This window comes from Rhipicephalus sanguineus, chromosome 6 (genome assembly GCF_013339695.2).
Source record: "Rhipicephalus sanguineus isolate Rsan-2018 chromosome 6, BIME_Rsan_1.4, whole genome shotgun sequence".
Classification (NCBI taxonomy): Eukaryota; Metazoa; Arthropoda; class Arachnida; order Ixodida; family Ixodidae; genus Rhipicephalus; species Rhipicephalus sanguineus.
The window spans coordinates 35,793,710-35,814,679 of record NC_051181.1 but is presented as its reverse complement, the minus strand read 5'-3'; the positions used below and the strand labels follow the sequence as shown (position 1 = coordinate 35,814,679).

The 20,970-nt window shown below is 45.6% G+C and overlaps 1 protein-coding gene across 1 annotated transcript in view; it reads right to left on the bottom strand.

Moving 5' to 3' along the window:
• Positions 1 to 20,970, bottom strand: part of LOC119395690 (formylglycine-generating enzyme) — a 100,489-nt gene that overhangs the window by 31,785 nt on the left and 47,734 nt on the right. Inside the window, exons 6-7 of the mRNA XM_037662693.2 lie at positions 5,235 to 5,349; positions 3,919 to 4,032 (exon numbers count right to left, since the gene is read on the bottom strand). Of these exons, the coding sequence (XP_037518621.1) occupies positions 3,919 to 4,032; positions 5,235 to 5,349 (229 nt within the window). The remainder of the gene's footprint in view (positions 1 to 3,918; positions 4,033 to 5,234; positions 5,350 to 20,970) is intronic.

Here is a 20,970-nt window from a genome sequence, read left to right as displayed (position 1 = left end):
CAAAATTTGTGGGTTTGGTCCGTGCCGACGGCAAGTTGTCCTTTGTGTTTGCCCACTTTCATTCGTTTCCGTTTTTGTCATAATTAGTACAATTCAATTAGAAACTACAACTACTGCCCCCTATGCTTTTCTCGGCTGCATATGGACGCGCCTATAACAAAGAAACGAGACCCTCGATCTATACCGCAGTTTTCCACCAGTGACACGTGTGCTCGACGAGGGGAAAGTTGAACGCAGCGAGGCTGTCCAAGAGCAATGCCGGTATACGCCTCTTCTGGAACATCGTGCAACGCCCATGGGCGAGATGGCCGCAGGATTAACAAAAGCACAGGCAAAGATAGTGCGGCTCGGCTGAACGCCGAACACTAAATTCACATATGACATGGCGCTGGATCCAAGATAACTCACTTCTTGCACTCTACACATGTTTCTCGTGCAAACGATAGACCTATTAATCAAGATGACTGCATGCCGCGTACTGCTTCACAGCACCACGCCCTACGATCACCTAAATTGGTAACATATGCAACAAACGAGGTCTATAAGGTACGCATTTGGGCTGGTTGGTTCATGATTAAGTATAGAAAACAGCAGGTCTATAAACCACCTTACGCAACGTCGCTGCAAAAGCGTAAGTACTTCTCCAAACATTCCGATTTCATTTGACAAGCACGAATATATGCGCCATAGGAATAATTCACAAAATAACCTTTATGACTACCTTCAGAAACTACACCGCATAAAAGCACTGATTCAAATTTCTTTCAACTGCGAGAACGCCTGCGCTGTACTAACATATCCAGGCCAACCTCCTTTATTGTATTTTTTTTTCTTTAGTTAGCGTGCGTCTCTTTTGGCAATGATTCGGTCTGACCAGACTTCTTCAGACTGCACTTGATAGTGCAGTCAGAGCTTTCAGAAGTGCTCCCTCAAACAGCTACATTACTCTGGGAACTTTCTGTTTCACAACAATAACCGTCATCTATTTTGCGTGCCCTTTCATTCGTTAACAGCAATGTGCCAGGGGACTACAACGTCATGAAAGCAATGTACGCTGTCAGCATGACATGGCCTTTCTCACAGGAAATTGGCGGGTGTCCTGTTTTCAAGAAAAGGGAACAAAAGCAAGCCGTCTGGCGATCATTGTTGCAAGACAAAAAGACTACCGAAATGGTGCAACTGTTTTTAGAGGGGGAGGACGGGAAAGGCCACGAGTAATACTTTGCCCCTTTTGTACCCCTCCACGCTCCCTTAGTATATGATGCTCTGCAGACTCGAATTTGCACTGACGATAGCGGTACAGTGAAACGTGACTATTTCGAACTCGGATAAATTGAATTATTCTTTATATCTAGGGCTCTGTATTTTCGGATAAATCCGAAAAAATCCGATAAACACTCGCCGGTAAAATTTTTGACCATTCGTATTTACCCGATAAGCTCCGATTTTAAAAGCGCATTTTCAACGTTGAAAGGGCATTTTCAAGGCAGACAATCATCAATCGAAAGAAGCGCACCTCCATCAGCCGCAGCAACATCGTAAAGTATGCTTGCATTTTATTTAAGGTTGTAATACTAACAAACGTAGGGGTTTTGTATTTAAGGATTTGTGCTTGTATGCATATGTGTTTGCGCGTTCGAACCTTCCAGACATCTAAAATACACTTAGTGTGTTCACATGTTTTCGTGTTCAGATATTATTTCACCTAAATTTCGGAGTGTTGAGAATAATAATAATAATAATATATGTCCTTTTTTTTTCATCAAGAAGATGAGGGAGGCCGGAAGAAGAATCTGAGAAGCAGCTTGACTATATAGCCCCTTCTCCACCGAAAAGTACACTTTGGCCAGTTTACAGCAACGCACACCAACAGCCTTATTAACAGGGTAAATGAGCAGGAAGTGAGGAGAAGAGAAAAAAAAAAACAGGACTATCAGCAACAATGCAACGCATTTCCATTGGAAATAAAATAAATAAGAAGACTTTGCAACAGCTTATAATGCAAAATTAAACACCGAATTTTGGAGAATTCGAGATTTACAAAAAATGAACTCCGATAAACGACGAATTTCATAAAAAAAAATAAACTCCGAAACACACCCTCCGGATTTCAAGAAAAATAAACTCCGAAAACACGGAACCCTATTTATATCGAACTATATCTTCGACATGACTGTACTTTAACATCAATGCATAGGAAAATATATGGGTACATCGAACAAAAATAGCCGGAACACTTCCTATATCTAACATCGGGCAGCACGAAACGCGCCAAGTTGGCTTTCCCTTACAATAAGTTGGCTTTCTTTCACGGAAGGGGTCTTTCCTACATGTGCGTGGGAAAGCCAGCGGTGTGATTAGGAGGGTCCCGCAGAGAGCGAGTAGAAAATACCGCTTGCCATCACGTGCTTTCTTCCCTGAACCCGCCCCTTCGTACCACCCGCACCCCCAACTACAAACCGAGGAAAAATAAGCTACAAAAAATGCCCCGCATATTGCCGCGAAGTTGGCTTCCTTGCATTATCGCAAAGCAATGCGATGAAGCCAATCTGAGCACCAAAAATACAGCAAATTCCTGAAAAGCTTTATAAAAAATTATACGGCATACCATACTCATTTCAGTTATTATTTTTTGCAGGTTTGATATATGCGCGTTGGACTGGAGACTTCTCGGGAAAGGTGTTGCACAAGCCACGAAAGCGTCGCTTTAGCGGCTTAGAGAACCTCTCCCGCGCGCGATAATCTTAATTGCAGGAGCACTGAACACGTAACAGAAATAAAGAAAACTTCGCCGCTGTAATTCGTCCCCCCTTCCAACTGACCTATGATTGTGAAAGGCCTTCTTTCTGTAGTGGACATATAGAATAGACCGATGATTATGATAATTATCATCGTAAGTCAGTGTACGAAGGGACTCAGTGACCTTCATAGCATCACCGCTAAAAGGTTAGAGCGCAAGGTCCATCTCGTCACGTAAGTCACCGTGGCGCCAACAGAGTGGAAGTATTTCATATGTGACGGCAGAGAAAACTCATGCGCATGAGAACGGTTCATTCATCTGCTTAAAAAGGTCACAAAACACAAACCACTGCGTATTTCATTTGTATTCGCACTTTTAGTATTTCAGAAATGAAAGAAGTTCGGGAAAACACCTGTAGCAACACGAGAGTGATCCACATTCGCCATCATGGCTGCGAGCGGCGCTAACTAACACTCCCAGGTTCGCATGCACATAAATACCCGATAATCTGAAGATTGCACGTTCAGGCCCTACCGGCGGCAAGTTGTCTTTTCGTCCACTTTACTTTCTTCACATCTATATCACATTTACTGTAATATACTTAAAAAACAGTACAATTAGTGTCCACTATACCTTTCTTGGCTTCATTACCTGCTGGTATTCATTAAAGTTTATAGCGATTAGTCTTATATGCCAGACAGTCGGACGGATACACAGCTGTATCGTTGTGTCTGCATAGAAATGCTTACGCATTTAAAAATACATGTGTGTACACCTACCACTACAACGCTGCTTCAGTAAATACCGGATTACGCAATGAATGAATTCCTGCTGCACATCACGATTTCTTGCGTTGAGGAGCTCAACTATCGCTCAGCTATTGGTGGGACGCTGGACCTTGTTCAACATGCTTTGACAAGCACGCTATCCGCATTAAGGGAAGATGAAAGTGGAGGCCATAAAAACGACGCTGTTGACTTCACCCTCGAAGAAGGAGCCACTGTGGCTCCTGAACGTCAGGTACTCAATATAAATATTTGATATGCGTGTCACACTGACCTCTCTTCTTTCATGTAATTACAGATCAACGCATACATCTGCCGAATGTTCACCTCTGAAATTATGTACAGAGGGTGTACAGTGGACGGACTCGGAGGGCAGGCAGGAGCATGTCTTACCGGGTTATCTTGCGGTTCGCTCGTATGGCGAGTGTTCCACCAGTCGTTAGTCCACTCCCATACATTGCCGATGATGTTCTTTAGGCCGAACTTGGTTGCTGGGAAAGCAGTCACCTGCAGAAACCATCGTCTCAGTGTACTTTTTTGCTGCCCAAGGTGCGGAAAAGCAGTGGACGCAATGGCAGGATCAGACACGGGACAGATGCCGACTACACTGCAATTTTCTTGCATGCAGTCAAAACATGCGGAGATATGATGTGCATGCATCAAGAAATGTTTGAAGTGTAATACTGTCGCAGAAAAACTATATGGTAAAAATGAAGAAGGAAGAAAGAGCGCTTTCTTCATTTTTTCCATGTAGTTTCTTGCGCCAATGCTACGTTTCAGGTGTGAACCAACTAGCCCAACACCGCATTCTGCTGAATCAAGAAATGGCTCTTACGCAAACTTTGTCTTTGTTCATAAAGGCCTAAGGTACTATTTGTTGGGTGTTTTTAGTGTGACGTAGCCACGTGCTCACTTCTAAAATGATGGGACAAGGTGCATGCCTTGCCCCCCCCTCCCGTGCTTCTTCTAGTGTGTGTGTGATGGTGGGGAATTCTCCAGGCTTCATCCTTGAAAAACTATTCTGGTGTAGTTGTGACTGTAAAGGACTGAGCATCCCAGAGGCGTTATCCGAAGACTTAACTATTTATTGGGCGAATTTGTGCACAACAAAGCGACTAATGCTCACAGTCACATGATAGCCGTGAGTACAGTCGTTGGTCATGAATAATCTTATCTGCAGATAAAATGTGCAGATATTTATGCATGCTCCATCGAAATTCCTGCATTATTGCTGATGCTGGCGTAAGTTCTAGAATGAACTTTACTCGCGTCTTGCGCGCAACATGAACAAATAATTAGAAAACATTCGAGAATGTTCTAATACATTCAGGCGCAGCCTGCGCCATGTAATAACACGACTAACAGTTTTATCCTGAGAAACGCGGTCGCAATGGCAGAGAACATGAACGCGTGTCAGTGTGTTTGATATCACATACACAGTATCTATTCTATCCAAGCCTATTCTGTTCTGTTCAGTCGCCCTATCTGAATAATACGAACTGTCACTTGAATGTAATACTTCGTACATGTAGCCTGACCAACATACTTTGCACAACTTTTGTTACTGTCACTTGACACTATGGCGATGTCTTACTTTTTCTTTTTATTTATAATTTCCCAGTATGAAAAATGCCACGTGTTGAAGAACACAAAATGAATTTCGTTTTCCCGCCTCCAAGTTTCATACATATGTAGAAAAGCATGCTCACAGGTGCTGTGCCCACATAGCCGTCCTCTGCCGTGTTTGTGACTGGAAATTTGCCTTCCCAGATGTTGGCACGAGTTTCACCTTTGGGAGTCCAGTTGTTTCCCCATGGGAACAGCCTATAAGAAAGAACAAGGGAAAGCTCAATTGCTTTACATTCAAACCTGGCAGATGTCATGAGTTGCTTGACTGATTCTCGCGAGTTGCAGTTTCAGGTTCGTCAGTGAAAAACAACAGCTGCTTTACCTTAATCATTCTCTTACTCATGACATAACTGTAGCTCACATGGGTGTTTTAAATGAATGTAATTGTAACATTTGTGCACACATTGCCTGTCACTGATAGGTAAAGTATTTTTTCAACAGTTTTTTTTAAATACAAAATCAGAGAATCTGTGTTTTACTTATATGCAATTTCGGTGGAAAACGCTGTTTTATGCTTATCTTCTATTAAGTTTTTTTTTTGTGTGAAATAGTGACTTATCACCAAGTCTTCACAGGTATTAGCACGATCTGCAGTATCAATCAAGAGGCTTTAAAGCATGCCAACGAGCAAATGCAACCACTCGTGGTTCATGGTTGCGTTGCTCATGCATGTGTCTTGCGTGTGTATAATACATAATGCCAGGTGCTAATCTGTACTCCACAATGCACCATCATTATTAAATATGCAGCATTTGTTAAAACACCATATGGCCTTCTTCTGGAAACGATTATTGCCTTCTTCCAGAAAGGAAAGAAGCACAAACTGGGACATGGGCGATGAAAGATGATGGAACGAGTTCTTTGTCCATGTTCCTGTAAGTGCCCTTTTCCACCAACAAGCCCTGCTATAGTGCTAGATTATGGCCTTGTTAAAGGGACACTACAGAGAAACAATGAATTGGTTTAGATTGATAAAGTGTGCTCGGAGAACTCTTGTGTAGTTTATTTCACCACCATAGGTTTATTATTAGAGGAGAAAACCAAGTTCAAAGTTTCATTTTTAAATTTCGCGCCGAACATTGTAATTCGTGACGTAATAGATTTCAAAGAGCATTTAACGTATTTTGACGCCACTGGCTGGACGAAATTTCCACAAAGTCGTTATGTTAAGTCTCTGGCCCCCTCAAAGGACAATGTACTTCGATTTAACCAATTAGGAACTACGTAGGCCCAAGCAGATACCGTCAAATATATGTGACGTCACGGCAAATGGTGCGGGAATTCCAAGGTGGCATCGCCACCTGTATTTTCTTTTTGAGCGTTTTCTCGCTTATTAAGCGTCTTCTCGCAGCAAGCGTGGTGTTTTTGGTATCGTGAATGACTACTTTACTAATGCGAGAAAAATCGTTTTGCTCTTTAGTGTCCCTTTAATGTAGTATACTGACAAGAAGACATGAACGACGCAAGATAAGGAATGTGCGGCCTATATCTTCAGCTTCTTAAATGTTAATACAGTCAGCCTTAGCTGGTGTTCTTCAACTGGTAACTGCTTCAAGGCAACCTAACTGATGACTTCTGAATTCAGCAATTCACATATAATGTTTAGGCCGACTTTTCAAAACGATGTTAAATCTTCAAGCACAGCTGTTAATATGCAAGTCAGTCATGGTCTCTGTAGGATGGAGGGAATTGGCGGTACTCTTTTTGTACAGTAATTTAAACTGACCCAACACATCACTTGTCATTTCAAATGGCCATTTGTCATTTCAAGTGCTTATTTTCGCATGGACATTCCACTGCAGGCATGACTACTAATCAATTATGAGAAATAGTCACTGAGACAAAACTTTAAAATATGGCAAAGGCTTTATATTTTTACTTCACCTATGCTGCAAGCCACTAAAAGAATTCAACGCCACTGTTCCTTCATTCCTTTCAAATTGTCAGTCATTCTTTAGCGAGGATGTCTCAAAAGCACACCATAACATAAATGACATGACATACATGGCATGAAATGTACAATATTTACTTGCACCAAACCAACACTGGCTGGTCAACAAATGAAGTAATGAATGAATGGCGTTACATACATGTCATACATGACATGACATGAATGGTGTAAGAATTCATTGCAGCCATACATTTAAAAGACATATCGATATGCATCGCATATTAAAAGTGACATGGCATGGCATAGATGTCATGGCGTACCACAATCACTCGCACAAAGCCAACCCTGGTTGGCCATTTGTCACCTGGCGTTGTGCAATTGTGTGTTGGCTAACTGCTTACTAGCACTGGCTAATCTTGGCTAAATGCTTGCTAACGTTGGCTAGTGGTGGCTACTAAATTTTAGCTTTTAAGGTGGTGATAACTTCCTGGACGGACCACAAAGAATAGATTAGACAAGCACTGGCGCTGTAGTAGCCACGAACCCATGGCTAACATTGACTAGGACTCGATAATGTTGGCTGTCAGTCGCTGTTTCCTACCACTGGCTAAGGTTGGTTAAATTGCAGCTAGTGTTCACTAATGATAACTAATGCTTGCTAATGTCTGCTAGTGCACACAGGTTGGCCAACTGTCAGTGTTCACTAGCTCTGTCTTACGTTGGTTACAGTCCCCCCCCCCCTTTACCGATGTAATAAATACAGACAACTGACGATTTTTCGGACACGCTTGATAATTCGGAGTCATTCGAGGCACCGCCGCAAGCTCCATACAATTAATGTATAAGAACATCTGAAATTTTAGACGCTGAAACACTTCGGCGTCCGCTTTTTAGGACTTTCTGCTCAAAAAACACATGGCTGAAGTTGTAGAGCTTTCGTGGAAACTTTGACACTTCATTTTAAAGGACAGATGATTATTGCTCTCCCATAGTAAATTATATGTACTATCACGGCCGCTTGATAAGAAAGAACTCGTTCTTGTATAGCCATTGGTGTAGTTCTAAATCCTGCGCTAAATGCAGCTCCACTACTGTGAAACACGAAGTTCGTAGCACAGGTACTTAGCGATTCCCGTTCGTAGAGTTCCCAGTGCTCCGTTTACCAAACCGCCGATAACATCTATGTTTGAGGTAAGCATTTGGAGTTTCCCCGGCACAAGTTGAGTCTTGTTAGGGAGATTCGCAAACTCTGTGTGCGACATTCGCGCTATTTTTCGCTGCGCTTTATCGACTTCATGCTTGTTACAGCATTTGAGATACGTGTTGTCTGCAGCAAGTTCCGTCAGGTTGTTTCCCCCTTCAGATGTAGCGACAAAGACGCCAGAGAAGTGCCGGTGGGAGGCACAATCGCATGCTTGGCGAGGCGGTGGCGCCCTCTCTTGCGCGGCGCGTGTCAGCCGCATGTGTCCGAAGCGTTTTTAGCGATCTTAAGCTAATTATTGCGATTACTTCTTGGTTACTTCTGTTAATTATATTATTTTAGACCTTTTTTCGTTTATTTTAACCCAGTTTTGAGAACTGCTATCCTTGTTTGCCTGTACTGACCACTTGATTTTGAGCTTGACCATGCGACATGAGACACTGGATGGACGACAAGCCGGGCCCCTAAAGTGCCACGTACTTAATTACAGCTCCAAAACAGCATTAATTAACTGAAGCCAACCCTGCTGCCGCGGCGATATTTTCGCAGGCTCGAACCAGCACTTTCGCAAGTCGATCCATTTGCGGCCGAAGCGTATTCCCAAAGTCAGCTTTGCTGCAATCCCAGCGAGTTATGGGGTGAAGCATACCGAGAATCCGAAGGGGCCACTGTAATAGTGCAGTGCGGCAGCGTCCTTATTTATTTATTTTATTTTATTTACACCATACTGCGGTCAAAAGACCAAGCAGGGGGGCATAATAAAAAGTAATTCACAATGTAACTTCAATAAAAAGAAAGTTCAAGCAATAAAAACATGTTAAGGCAGTAGAACACAGGATAACAATTGAACAAAGTAAAATGGCAGCAAGAAAATGCAAATCGCAACTAGAGAATGCAAATCAAATACAACGTCAGACAGTATGAGATCTTGAGTTGTATGGTTAAAAACAGAAAGATGCATAGTTATCAAAGTCAGGATTTTCATTATCACAGAATGCTTCAAAAGGTAACGCGTTCCAATCATTGATGGTACGAGGAAAGAACGAGTTCATGAAAAGATGCGAAGTAAGGTTTAAGAGTGTAAGTATGTGTATCTCGAGTTTGTCTTGAAATTCGATTTCTTATATAAGTTTCTGGACTAATGTTAAACTTACGAAAATAAAGTGAGTGTGTAAACTTCAGCCGGGCAACTGCTCTTCGGTATTGTAAAGTAGAGATGTTATCGTTGTTGGTGAGTCATTTCTGTGGTGCGCATTAAAGATAAAGCGAATCGCCTTTTTCTGCACCATCTCGGATGATAAGCGCCAGAAATGCACAATGGCGTGGTGGCAGCGGGCGGCAAGCGCGCCAGTATCACTTATTCGCTGGCAACACCATCGTGATAAATATCTTCAGTCAACTGCTAGGTAGATCATGTGGCCAGGCACGCGTACTGTACACTTTTAATGAGAGACAACCGAAACGCACCGCGCCACTCCTCACGCTGCCTCCTTGTGCGAGACTGCTAACGCGTTCAACTGCTTTCGTTCCTGTACCTCGTTATCATCGCGCCTGTGTGCGGTAAGGAACGGAGTAGGCATGACAAGTACTCAGGGGAAATGCATGCGTACAGTACAGTAAGCGCCCCGGCAGTGACTGCGTGAGATTAGTAGGCGATGCGCTGCACTCAGCTAGGAACGATTGTTCCACGCGGCAGCAAATGCTGCTTTCGATGAGGCGGCGGCGGAGATAGTCATACAGTAGCACATCATTTAGACGCGCGCACACTAGAGCACTGCACGGGCTCAGGCCTGAAGCTCCGGGCTTAGGGTCGAGCCCGGGTTTGAGGTGGCGGGCTCGGCTCAGGCCGGGCTCGGACATTTCTCAGTTCATAAAGCGACCCTAAAGTGAAACAAGGAATCGGTTTAGACTGATAAAGTACTCTGAGAACTCGAATGTCATTCATCTCACCATCATAAGTTTATTAATAGAGGAGAAAAGCGAGGTCAAGGTTCCATTTAGAAATTTTGCGCAAAATCTCCGCGCGTGACGTCACAAATTTCAAACTGTATTTGTTGTATTTTGGGGATGTATTTGCTCAACAAAATTTCATGAAACTTGGTATGGTAAGTCTATGGCCACCTCAGACCTCAATGTACTTAATTTTTACCGATTAGGAACTACGTAGACCCCAGTAGACGCCGTCAGAATCTATGACGTCACGGCATTTGCTGCGCGAATTTCAAGGTGGCGTCGCCACCTGCATTTTCTTTTTGCGCATTTTCTCGCTTATTAGGAGTCTTGTCGCGGCGAGAGTCGTGATATTGGTATTGTAAAAGAGTAACTTATTGATAATAGAAAAATCGTTTTTGTCTTTAGTGTCCCTTTAAGTTTGTTCCACATACGTTGTGCATACATATATGCTCCACATTTTATCTCGAAAAAACACTTTTTTTATGTAGGACGAGCTATTTGGAGAAGTTTTTTGTGGGTCAAGTACTGAGCTTCTTTTGCTTTTTGCATATGGGCCTGCTTGATTTATCAGAAATGGGTGAGCAATATGTAAGTAGACCAGGCGCTTATACAGTTAACATCTCGCTATTCTGTGATTTCTATGGATTCATTATTATAGTATATCCCAAATGTTATTCTGTAATCGCAGTAATAAATGTAATATAATAAATTTATACCTGTAACTTATCGTCGCAAGGGCGATCACAGAACTCCAAGTGGGGAAACGTTCTTGAAAGCATAGAGTTTCCTAAAATGACCTAGAGGGAACTCTGGTGCTGCAATCGTTCAGCCACCATGGGAATGATGGGTAGTACACGGATTTGCCTAGTCTTCATGCTTGTGGGCTTCGAACGCACTTGTGGCTTTGTTTATTGCTATGTTTTGGTTTTCTTTCGGATAAAAGAATGGATCGTTGTGAACTTCGTGATCAGATTTGAATCGGTGAGCTTAAAGAAGTTAAAGTGGTGAAGTGAAACTGCTGACGAGAACGGAAATCTGGGCGAGTTTGTAAGAATTCATCGTAGAGCATGTAGCGCGAAAATTACGGGGACACAAGGAAGCAACCATAGAGTTTCTTACAATAATACCTAGAGGGGAATCTGGCGCTAGTGTCTACACGGGCTCCTTGAGACGCACTTCAACCACCATGGGAATGATGGGAAGTACAGGCTTCGGATTTGCTTCGGATGGATTAGGCTCTTGAGATTCGCGACGCTTGTTTGCCGAGTGTAAAATAAGGTGATATGAAGTTAATTCCAACTAAAACTTGCTTCATTCTTTTGTATGCAAAACTTATTGCAAAAAGTTTGCGTGACCGTGAGATAGAACTGAAACCTGGACAAATTCAACCACCAGGGTATGCATTGCTCTGCAATTGTGTTCCAGATTTGGCATCACCAAATAATAAATTATTTTTGTACAACACTTGAAAAGAAACACGCTTGTTTTTCCCTCGAAAGTACGCATTATCTATTTATGGAAATAACAGTACTGTATTGAGTGAGAAACACTTAACGAATCGTCTGCTGCGATGCCAGGTGCGTCTGTTCAAGTGGTCTGCCTCCAACGCATCTCTCGTTTCGTTGTGAAGTTGAGTCAGAGGAGCGCGACGGTGCGTCTGCTTAGCTTCGCCGTCATTTTGCAGCTGATTTGAACGAGTTTTGGTAAGACGCGCTTATCAAACAAACGTGAACTCGATGCAGTTTGCTGCACTGACATGGGACGCCACATCTGTGCGAAGCGGTGAGTGCACGACGCTTTGCTAAAACTGTCAAATACAACCTGTAAAGCTGCAGCGTCGCAGCAAACCAAGAGATCTAGCGGTCTTCAGCCTCTTTGAACAACAAAGGCGCTGCTTGAATGCTTTGAAACGCACCCCACTACCCACGCCTCGCGAAGAACGAAACTGAAACTGTAGAAAAAGATCCGTAGACAGTTCGCTAGCTAACGCTATCCAATCCGAAGCCTGTACTTCCCATCATTCCCATGGTGGTTGAACGATCGCAGCGCCAGTTTCCTCTCTAGGGTATTGTATGAAACTCTATGGAAGCAACATAAACACAAGACGTTCATCTCGTGTTTATGTTGCTTCCTTGTGTCCCCGTAATTTTCGCGCTACATGCTCTACGATGAAACTGCTGATTTTTCTGAACTTTGTTTTGCGACAAAGCGGATGCAGGCGACGCGGAGCCAAACGGAGCCGAAAGAACGAAGTTTAGACAAATCCGTGTACTACCCATGATTCCCATGCTGGCTGAAGCGCGACGCATTGCAGCTCCCATAGACACTAGTGCCAGAGTTCCCTCTAGTAAGTATTGTAGGAAACTCTATGCTTGAAAGTTCCAGCCCTCCACTAAATCGAAAGGACTGAGCGGAGCCTCCTAACATAGAATGCTTACACACACACACACTCGTTTTCCGTGGCTCCGTCACGGCTCCCAATGGTCATGACGCGAGATCGACACGCACAGCCTGCTTTGTGTGCCCACATTGTTAACGTCTGAACTTTTGTCTTGTTCCGGTATATGTCTGGAACTCACCTCTGCCAACGAGCCGCATTCATGAAAATTTACTCCCGCAAGGGCCAGGACAGTGACGAAGAGGGGAGGAGGGGGGGGATAGGTTGTACAAAATGTCAGCTAGCGTGGCCATTTTAAAGAAGACCTTTCCCATATCTCATATATATGTGTTCTTTCTGAAGGGGCTTTGGCGGCAGGAATCGAACAACATATCGATGCCTATCTCCAAAGTGACTAACATCTGGACGCGGATTCTGAAAGAGTTCTGTTTCATGGTTATGTATCAACACATGGTGACCGCAGGGGGTGCCTCACGAAGAAAATGCTTGCCTGTCATGCCTGTGTACGTCACGAACGTACTTATAAAGAAAGTTTAAAAAATGGGACGATTACAGTCACATGCGGCCGCTGGCGAGAAGTCCGCGGGCACGAGTTTGAGAGCCCTTCGCTATATGTAGTGCGAGAGCTACATGATACTGCCGCAACAGCGTTGGAATGTACAGGAATACCATAGGTCCATTAAGCAAGGCGTGGGGCAGGGGCGGCGCCAGGATTTTTTTACTGGGGGGGCAGCCACGAAAAGCGAATTCCTTTGGGGGGGGGGGGGGGCAGGGAGGTGGGGAAGTTATGCGCTGTGTTTTCACTATGTTTTACTCCTTTCCTCTTTCCTGTTTTATAAACGCCTCACTTATTAGATTGGAATGTCCGAGATATAAATCTTGTTAGATGGCACATACGCTTCCTTCAGTCGCTCAAGGCTCCAATAAACATACCCGGTGTTCTGCTTAGGTAAGTGCAACGTAATAGATATCGAGGCGGCGCATGATCAATAGATGCCAGTCATTGCTCAGCCCCAACGGTTCTGTTCATTGCAATTTCTCCCATCAGTCATCCAGACAGCGGCTGCCTCGATGATTTACATGTAAGCTTACATCATCTGATGACTTGAGGAGTTGGCTTACATCGAGTTAAAATATTATCTGCAAGTTTTTTCCTCGATCTAAGTCAACTCTTACGAGATAAATCATCGAGGCGCCCGCCAAATTACGTACGGGTTAGAATTGCATTAGATGCCTGTCACTGTAGCCTTGTGTGAAAAGAGCTGAGCTTCCTTGATAATATGCCAGGGCGATAGCGACTTGAGAAGATGTGCGCAGCTACGATAACTTCTTTTGTGAATTGTTCAGTATAAACAGCTGTGCACAAGCGAAATATCCATTTTGTTGAAAGTCAGTGCTGCGTTTGTCTTGTGCCTGTTAGCCGTCGGTACCTGCGCTGTTCCCCTTCACTGTGCTTTGCGTCAGCTACCAATCAAAGGATGTGAAAAGCAAAAGCTAACATTTATTTATGTACATTCACTACAATCTTCGAGAACACAATAGGATACAATTGCTCGGTGGCTGAAATGTTAACAACAGTTTGACTGGGCTGAAGGCCCACGTTCTAAACACGTCAGTGTAAATAAGATATTCCAGCAACGCAGTAAGATAAAAATTAATATTTAGCATGTTTGCACAGCAGTGATTCTGCTAATATAATGAAAATTTATATATTGCATCGAAAATAAAGCAGGTAACCAGCAGCAATAAAATAACACCAGTTAACCTTACATCACAATATAGTTTCTAAAGAGTAATCTCACAGCATCAGAGATAACTAACACCACTAAGTAAGGTCCATATCAATTACAAGTTTCCTAAATACGCGCTAGATAACAAAAAAACGTTAAAACACCCTTCTTGCGCCGCTTGGTCGTGCAAAGCGTTGGAAATGGAAAAAGAATAACAAAAAGCTATGTAGCAAAAGAATAACAAAAATAAAGAGAGGATATATTTACAAAACTAGATCACCATAGGCATGTCAGTCATTTCACATCTGGCTATACAGTACACCAGCTTTCGCAAACGCAAATGTCAGCTCTCTGACTATACACTGTTCATCAGACAAGCTAGGCCATCGAAGCGGCCTCGGACAGCACCCTTTGCAGTTTGTTTCAAAGCGGGGAAAAATACCAAGAAAGTCCTCGAAGATTTCGTCGCTACTACAGGTGCCAATGCCTGCGCTGTGACAGCCCACCACAAACCACGGCGGGGATTATTCTATACTGCAGGTTTGCGCCCACGCAGTGTCAAATGCGCTCTGCGAATTTCTCATTTCGGAGAACTCGTCAATGGCTGTGTGTGCCATGATGCATGCCTGACTAAGATTGCAGTCTCTACTTTGCAATAGGTCCGAAAGAACCTTAAAGCGGCTAAATACCTTGGTAAATAGGCTTAAATGGAAGAGAAACGAGAAGTTCATTTGCTCAAGCAGACCCCTAGCTTCCGTTGCCCGCCTGCTGTTTGTAGCGATGACTTCGGCGAGACATACAAGGATTGCAGGAAAGCTTTTCATTGCAGCTCTGCAAGCCGCTATCTGGCAGGCCCATCGTGTATCGCTGAGACGCTGCAGCTCTGTCACTGACAAAGACAACCTTTTTTGCACATCTACGTACATGGAGTGAACGGCAGATCCACTTAGGAAGACATAGAGGCATTCCAAAAGAGAGAAAAAATCTCTCACCGGTTTTATCGCCTTGCAGACATCCACGATGACAAGATTGAGGCGGTGGTACACTGCCTGCGGCACTTCCTACCTAAACAGCGCCTGGACGCCCCTTGAGGTACCGCTCATGACACTCGCACCATCATATGTTTGAGCTATGCAAAGCTGAGCATCAATGCCGCATCGATTCAACGTTTCCTTTACGTAGCTCAGGAGCGACCTTGCATCCAATTGCTCAGCGTTGCGGAATCCAAGGAACCGCTCAAAGACAGTTCCACTGACGTAGTACCTTACTACAACTGATACCTGTTCCGTCTTGCTTAGGTCCTTGGTTCCATCGACGATAAGTGCGAAGCACTGGGAGCTTTTTATCTCTTCCTTTATACTTGTTAATGTGATGTGGCTGAGAATTTCGAGAATCTGGTCTTGTATCGAATGATGAACATACTTCGCGTTCGCTGCTCCACTCTTCAATTTCTTTGCGACAATTTCATCATATTTAGCAAACAAGTTCAAGAGCTCAACGAAGTTTCACTTGTTTTCACTTGTGGCACCTTCATCGTGGCCCCTCTGAGCGATTCCTTGAACGGCAGTAAATCGCAATATATGTGCAACTCTTGCTATATTGTAACACCGGTCTGCACAAGGATTTGGTATTTACACTATTTATTTAGGGGCGAACTTGTGCCCAAAGCCAAAAGGAAACACAGAAAATTCGGAAGCAACCGAAAGTCCGCAGCTCTCACGAGCCTCTCCTTCGAACGCCGTCTTTCTCTTCTTCACGCGCGATGGCCGCTCGGCCGAAGCTCGTGCGCATGCAGGGCCGGCCGGCGCATTGCGGCTGGCTTCATCTGTCCTAGCGGTGCCGTCTTCGTTTCGCTTTGTTTGCGACGCCTGCGTTGTACGGACTGATGGCAGTTTTCCGTGGCATTATTCCCCCTCTCAAGACGCATCGCCCCGATGCGTGCGATGAGGCTGTATGCAGAGTTGCATTTGTGGGCAGGTTTCGAGGAACGAGGTGGTAGTACAGTGGGCGACTGGGGTGGCTAATCTTCGTGTCGGTCGTGGTATGGCTTCATGCGCACAACGTGTACGCGCTCAGTGGGATTGCGTCGTCGCGAAGGCGAGTGTCCTGCAGGCTTGACTTCATAAACCAGGTCACTGAGTCGTTGTACTACTTCATAGGGACCAAAATATCGGCAAATGAGTTTTTCAGACAGACCGCGTCGTCGTACTGGGGTCCATATCCACACTTTGTCGCCAACGTCATACCGCGTTTCATGTCTTCCCCGGTTGTAGCGGTCGGCGTCGATCCGGTGTTGGCGACGTATTCGGTACCTTGCTAGTTGGCGGGCTTCTTCCGCTCGTTGTAGAAAGTCGTCAAGATCAGGGGGGTAGTCATCTTGGTCTATCGGTAACATAGCGTCCAGTGTTGTGGCAACTTCACGACCGTAAACTAGTTGAAACGGGGTAACCTTGGTGGTCTCTTGTACGGCGGTGTTATAGGCGAAGGTGACCCAGGGTAAAATTTCGTCCCACTTTTTGTGCTCGACATCGACATACATAGATATCATGTCGGTTAGAGTTCTGTTCAGCCGTTCAGTCAGGCCATTGCTTTGGGGATGATAGGCGGTGGTTTTTCTGTGAATAGTGTGAGTCATATTCAGCAGGCACTTCATAAGTTCCGCTGTGAAGGCCGTTCCGCGATCTGTGATTACGACAGTTGGAGCGCCATGCCGGAGGACTATGCTGTTTACAAAAAACTGGGCCACTTCAGCCGCCGTTCCCCGTTGTAAGGAGTCTGTTTCGGCGTATCTGGTTAAGTAATCCGTCGCCACAACGATCCATTTCTTGCCGAGTGAAGAGGTCGGGAAGGGTCCAAGGAGGTCCATTCAAACTTGTTGGAACGGCGCTTTCGGTGGATCTATAGGTTGGAGGAGGCCAGCCGGTTTTATACTTGGTGTTTTTCGTCTTTGGCACTCACGACATGTCTTTACATAGTGCTGTACTGAAGCTAGTAGCTTGGGCCAATAATAATGCAGACTGATTCTAGCAAGCGTTCGAGTCACGCCCAAATGTCCAGATGTGGGCTCATCGTGGCACGCTCGTAGTATTTCTTGTCGCATAGTTGCAGGAACGACAAGCAAGAACTTCTCACGGTTTGGCTTAAAGTTTCTCTTGTAAAGAACATTTCTTCGGAGGCAGAACGATGTGAGGCTTCGAGAAAATATACGAGGTATTCGTACATTGGCTCCTTCCAGGCGTTTAATGAGCGGGAGCAATTCTTCGTCTGCGCGTTGACATTCGGCTATTTTAGTAGTCTCGACAACCCCTACGAATGGAAAGTCCTCTTCCTCTGATAGTGCTGTGTCTGCAGGCGCCCGCGACAAACAGTCGGCATCGGTATGCTTCCTCCCAGAACGGTATACCACGGTGATATCATATTCCTGCAGTCTGAGGCTCCACCTTGCTAATCGTCCAGATGGGTCCTTGAGGTTCGCCAGCCAGCAAAGGGCATGGTGATCGCTGACTGCCTTGAAAGGCCTACCGTATAGGTACGGCCGAAATTTACTGATGGCCCAGATGACGGCAAGGCATTCTTTTTCTGTGGCTGAATAGTTGGTTTCCGCTTTCGATAGAGTCCGGCTGGCGTAAGCTATCACTTTTTCTTCGCCATTCTGCCACTGTATTAGAATGGATCCAAGGCCGATGTTACTGGCGTCTGTGTGTATTTCTGTGTCAGCTGTCTCGTCAAAATGAGAAAGAATTGGGGGCTTTTCCAGTCGTTTTCTTAAGTCGTCGAAGGCGCTTTGTTGCTCGTTTTGCCACTGGAAGGGGACATCTTCTCTCGTAAGTTTCGTTAAGGGTTCTGCGATCTTCGAGAAATTTCGGACAAATCGTCTATAATAAGCGCATAGACCAAGAAACCTCCGTACTGACCTTTTATCTGTTGGCACCGGAAACCTTGCGACGGCGGCTGTCTTATCGGGATCAGGACGAACACCTTGGGCGCTGACGACGTGCCCCAAAAATCGAAGTTCTTCGAAACCGAATTGACACTTCTCTGGCTTAATTGTCAACTCTGCCGAACGGATTGCCTCTAACACTGACCGCAGACGCTTGATGTGCTCCTCGAATGTAGCGGCGAAGATGATCACGTCGTCTAGGTACACTAAACAACACTGCCACTTCAATCCGGAAAGTACAGTGTCCATCATGCGCTGGAACGTTGCAGGTGCACAACAGAGACCAAATGGGAGAGCCTTAAATTCATAGAGTCCATCCGGGGTAACAAATGCAGTCTTCTCGCGATCGCGTTCATCAACTTCGATTTGCCAGTATCCGCTTTTCAGATCCAGCGATGAGAAAAACTTGGCACACCGAAGTCGATCTAACGTGTCGTCGATGCGCGGAAGGGGATATACATCCCGCTTAGTCACAGCATTCAGTTTCCGGTAGTCGACACAAAACCGCAGCGTGTTGTCCTTTTTCTTGACAAGCACCACGGGGGATGCCCACGGACTGTTAGAAGGCTGGATAACATCATCTTCAAGCATCTCCCGTACCTGATTCTTGATCACCTCCCTTTCCTTTGGCGAAACACGATATGGATGCTGGCAGACCGGCCTGGTTGTCTCGTCCGTTATGATCCTGTGTTTTGCAATGCTCGTGCGCCGTACCTTTGAGCTATTGGAGAAGCAGGTGCCAAATTCCCGTACGAGGTCGTACAACTGTCGCCGTTGAATTTCTGAAAGCTGGGGATTGACAGATATTACGTCGCAGACGTCAGGTCTTGGTTTTACATCCACTGACGTTTTTTCGAGACTGCATATTTCTGTCGCTGCACAGAACTCATGGAGAAAGGCTATGGTTGTCTCCTTCGCGATATGCTGGAATTCGTTCCCGAAATTTGTCAGCAGGATATCTGCGCACCCGTTTCGCAACTGAATAATTCCTCGTGCCACACAAACGCCTTTTTTCAGGAAAACATCCATGTTGCTGTCAGCCACACCTTCGCAGTCGTTAAATGTATCATTCCTGACGAGAACCATTACACTGCTTCGTGGCGGTACGGTCACATCATCATCGACGACGCGTAGTGGAGTGGTGTATCGTTCGTCTGCTTCTGCTACCTTTATAGCATGTTCCGTCGAAAATGACACGCTTGACCTCTGTAAGTTGATTATGGCACCATTATCTTGTAAGAAATCCATTCCGAGTATAACTTCCCTCGAACACACGGGCAGGACGACGAAGTCACCGACGTAAGTGAAACCCCGTATCCCAACTCTTGCGGTGCACCTGCCGAGAGGTGTTATAAGGTGACCGCCTGCAGTACGCACTTGAGGTCCAATCCATTCGGTTAAGACTTTCTTTAGTTTCTTCGCTAAGTCGTAACTGATCACAGAATAGTCCGCACCGGTATCGATTAAAGCATTGAGCTCTAGTCCGTCAATTGCCAGCGGCAAGTCTGAAGTTATTTTCTCGCTACTGTACTTCTTTACCTGTAACCAGTCGTCATCATGCTGATATTGCTGTGGAGGATCTTCACATGTCTGATCGCCAGCGGCCTTGCCTCCACAGGTCGCGGTCTTCAGTTTCCCGGGTTTGGGCTAGGCGAACGATGCCTGGCCGCGCTTGGGAAGGGACGCGGGCTGGGCGAGCGGTGGCGCATAGGGGATAGCGAGCGTGGCTGATGACGACGAGGCAGGTCAAAGTTCTGACGCGAGCATAGGTATTCTTCGATGTCGGACGGTCTTTCGCCGTTTCGAGGACACGGTGCGTTGATGGCGAATCCCCTAAGACCAGCCTGGCGGTATCGGCAAAATCGGTACAAGTGACCAGCCTCTCCAAAGTGGAAGCACAGGGGCCTACGTTCGGCGTCTCGCCATACGTCACTTTTTCGAGGCCTTGTCTCTGCCGCGCGAGGTGGACTGCGTGCTGCCTCTACCATATGGGGCGAACTGCGTGTTGTCTGTGCGTAGGTACTTGGCGTTTCGATCGGCGCACAGTGGACAGCAGGTCGCCTGAGCACCTCAGAGTACGTTACCGCGCGTCGTGTCGGTATTGAATCACTCTGTGGCTCCCGTATGGCGTGCCTAATTTCTTCTCGCACAACATCAGCAATAGACAGCTCCGGTGAAACATCGGGTGACTGCAGCTTGCGTAGCTCCTCCCTGACTACCGACCGGACGAGCTCCCGCAGTGTGTCCAGGTTATCCGCAACGCCTGCCGAGTAGACTCCAGCTGATGTACAGGCTACGTCGCGATTGTACTGCCGGGCTCTCTGATGCAGCGTCGTTTCGATGGTTGTTGCTTCCGACCGAAACTCCGCAACTGTGCGAGGCGGATTGCGAACAAGTCCCGCGAACAGCTCTTGTTTTACCCCATGCATGAGATGGCGCACTTTCTTGTCTTCAGTCATGTTGGGATCAGCTCGTTTGAACAGGCGGGACATGTCTTCTATGTACATCGCAACAGTCTCGTTGTTGCGTTGGTTTCGTGTACGAAGAGCTGCTTCTGCCTTTTCCCGGCGATCACTGTTACCGAACGTACACAGTAGCTGCCGCCAAAACTCTTCCCAAGACGTTAGGGATGCCTCGTGGTTTTCGTACCACACTCGTGCAGAGTCTTCCAAAGCAACGTAGACGTTGCGCAGCTTGCGTTCT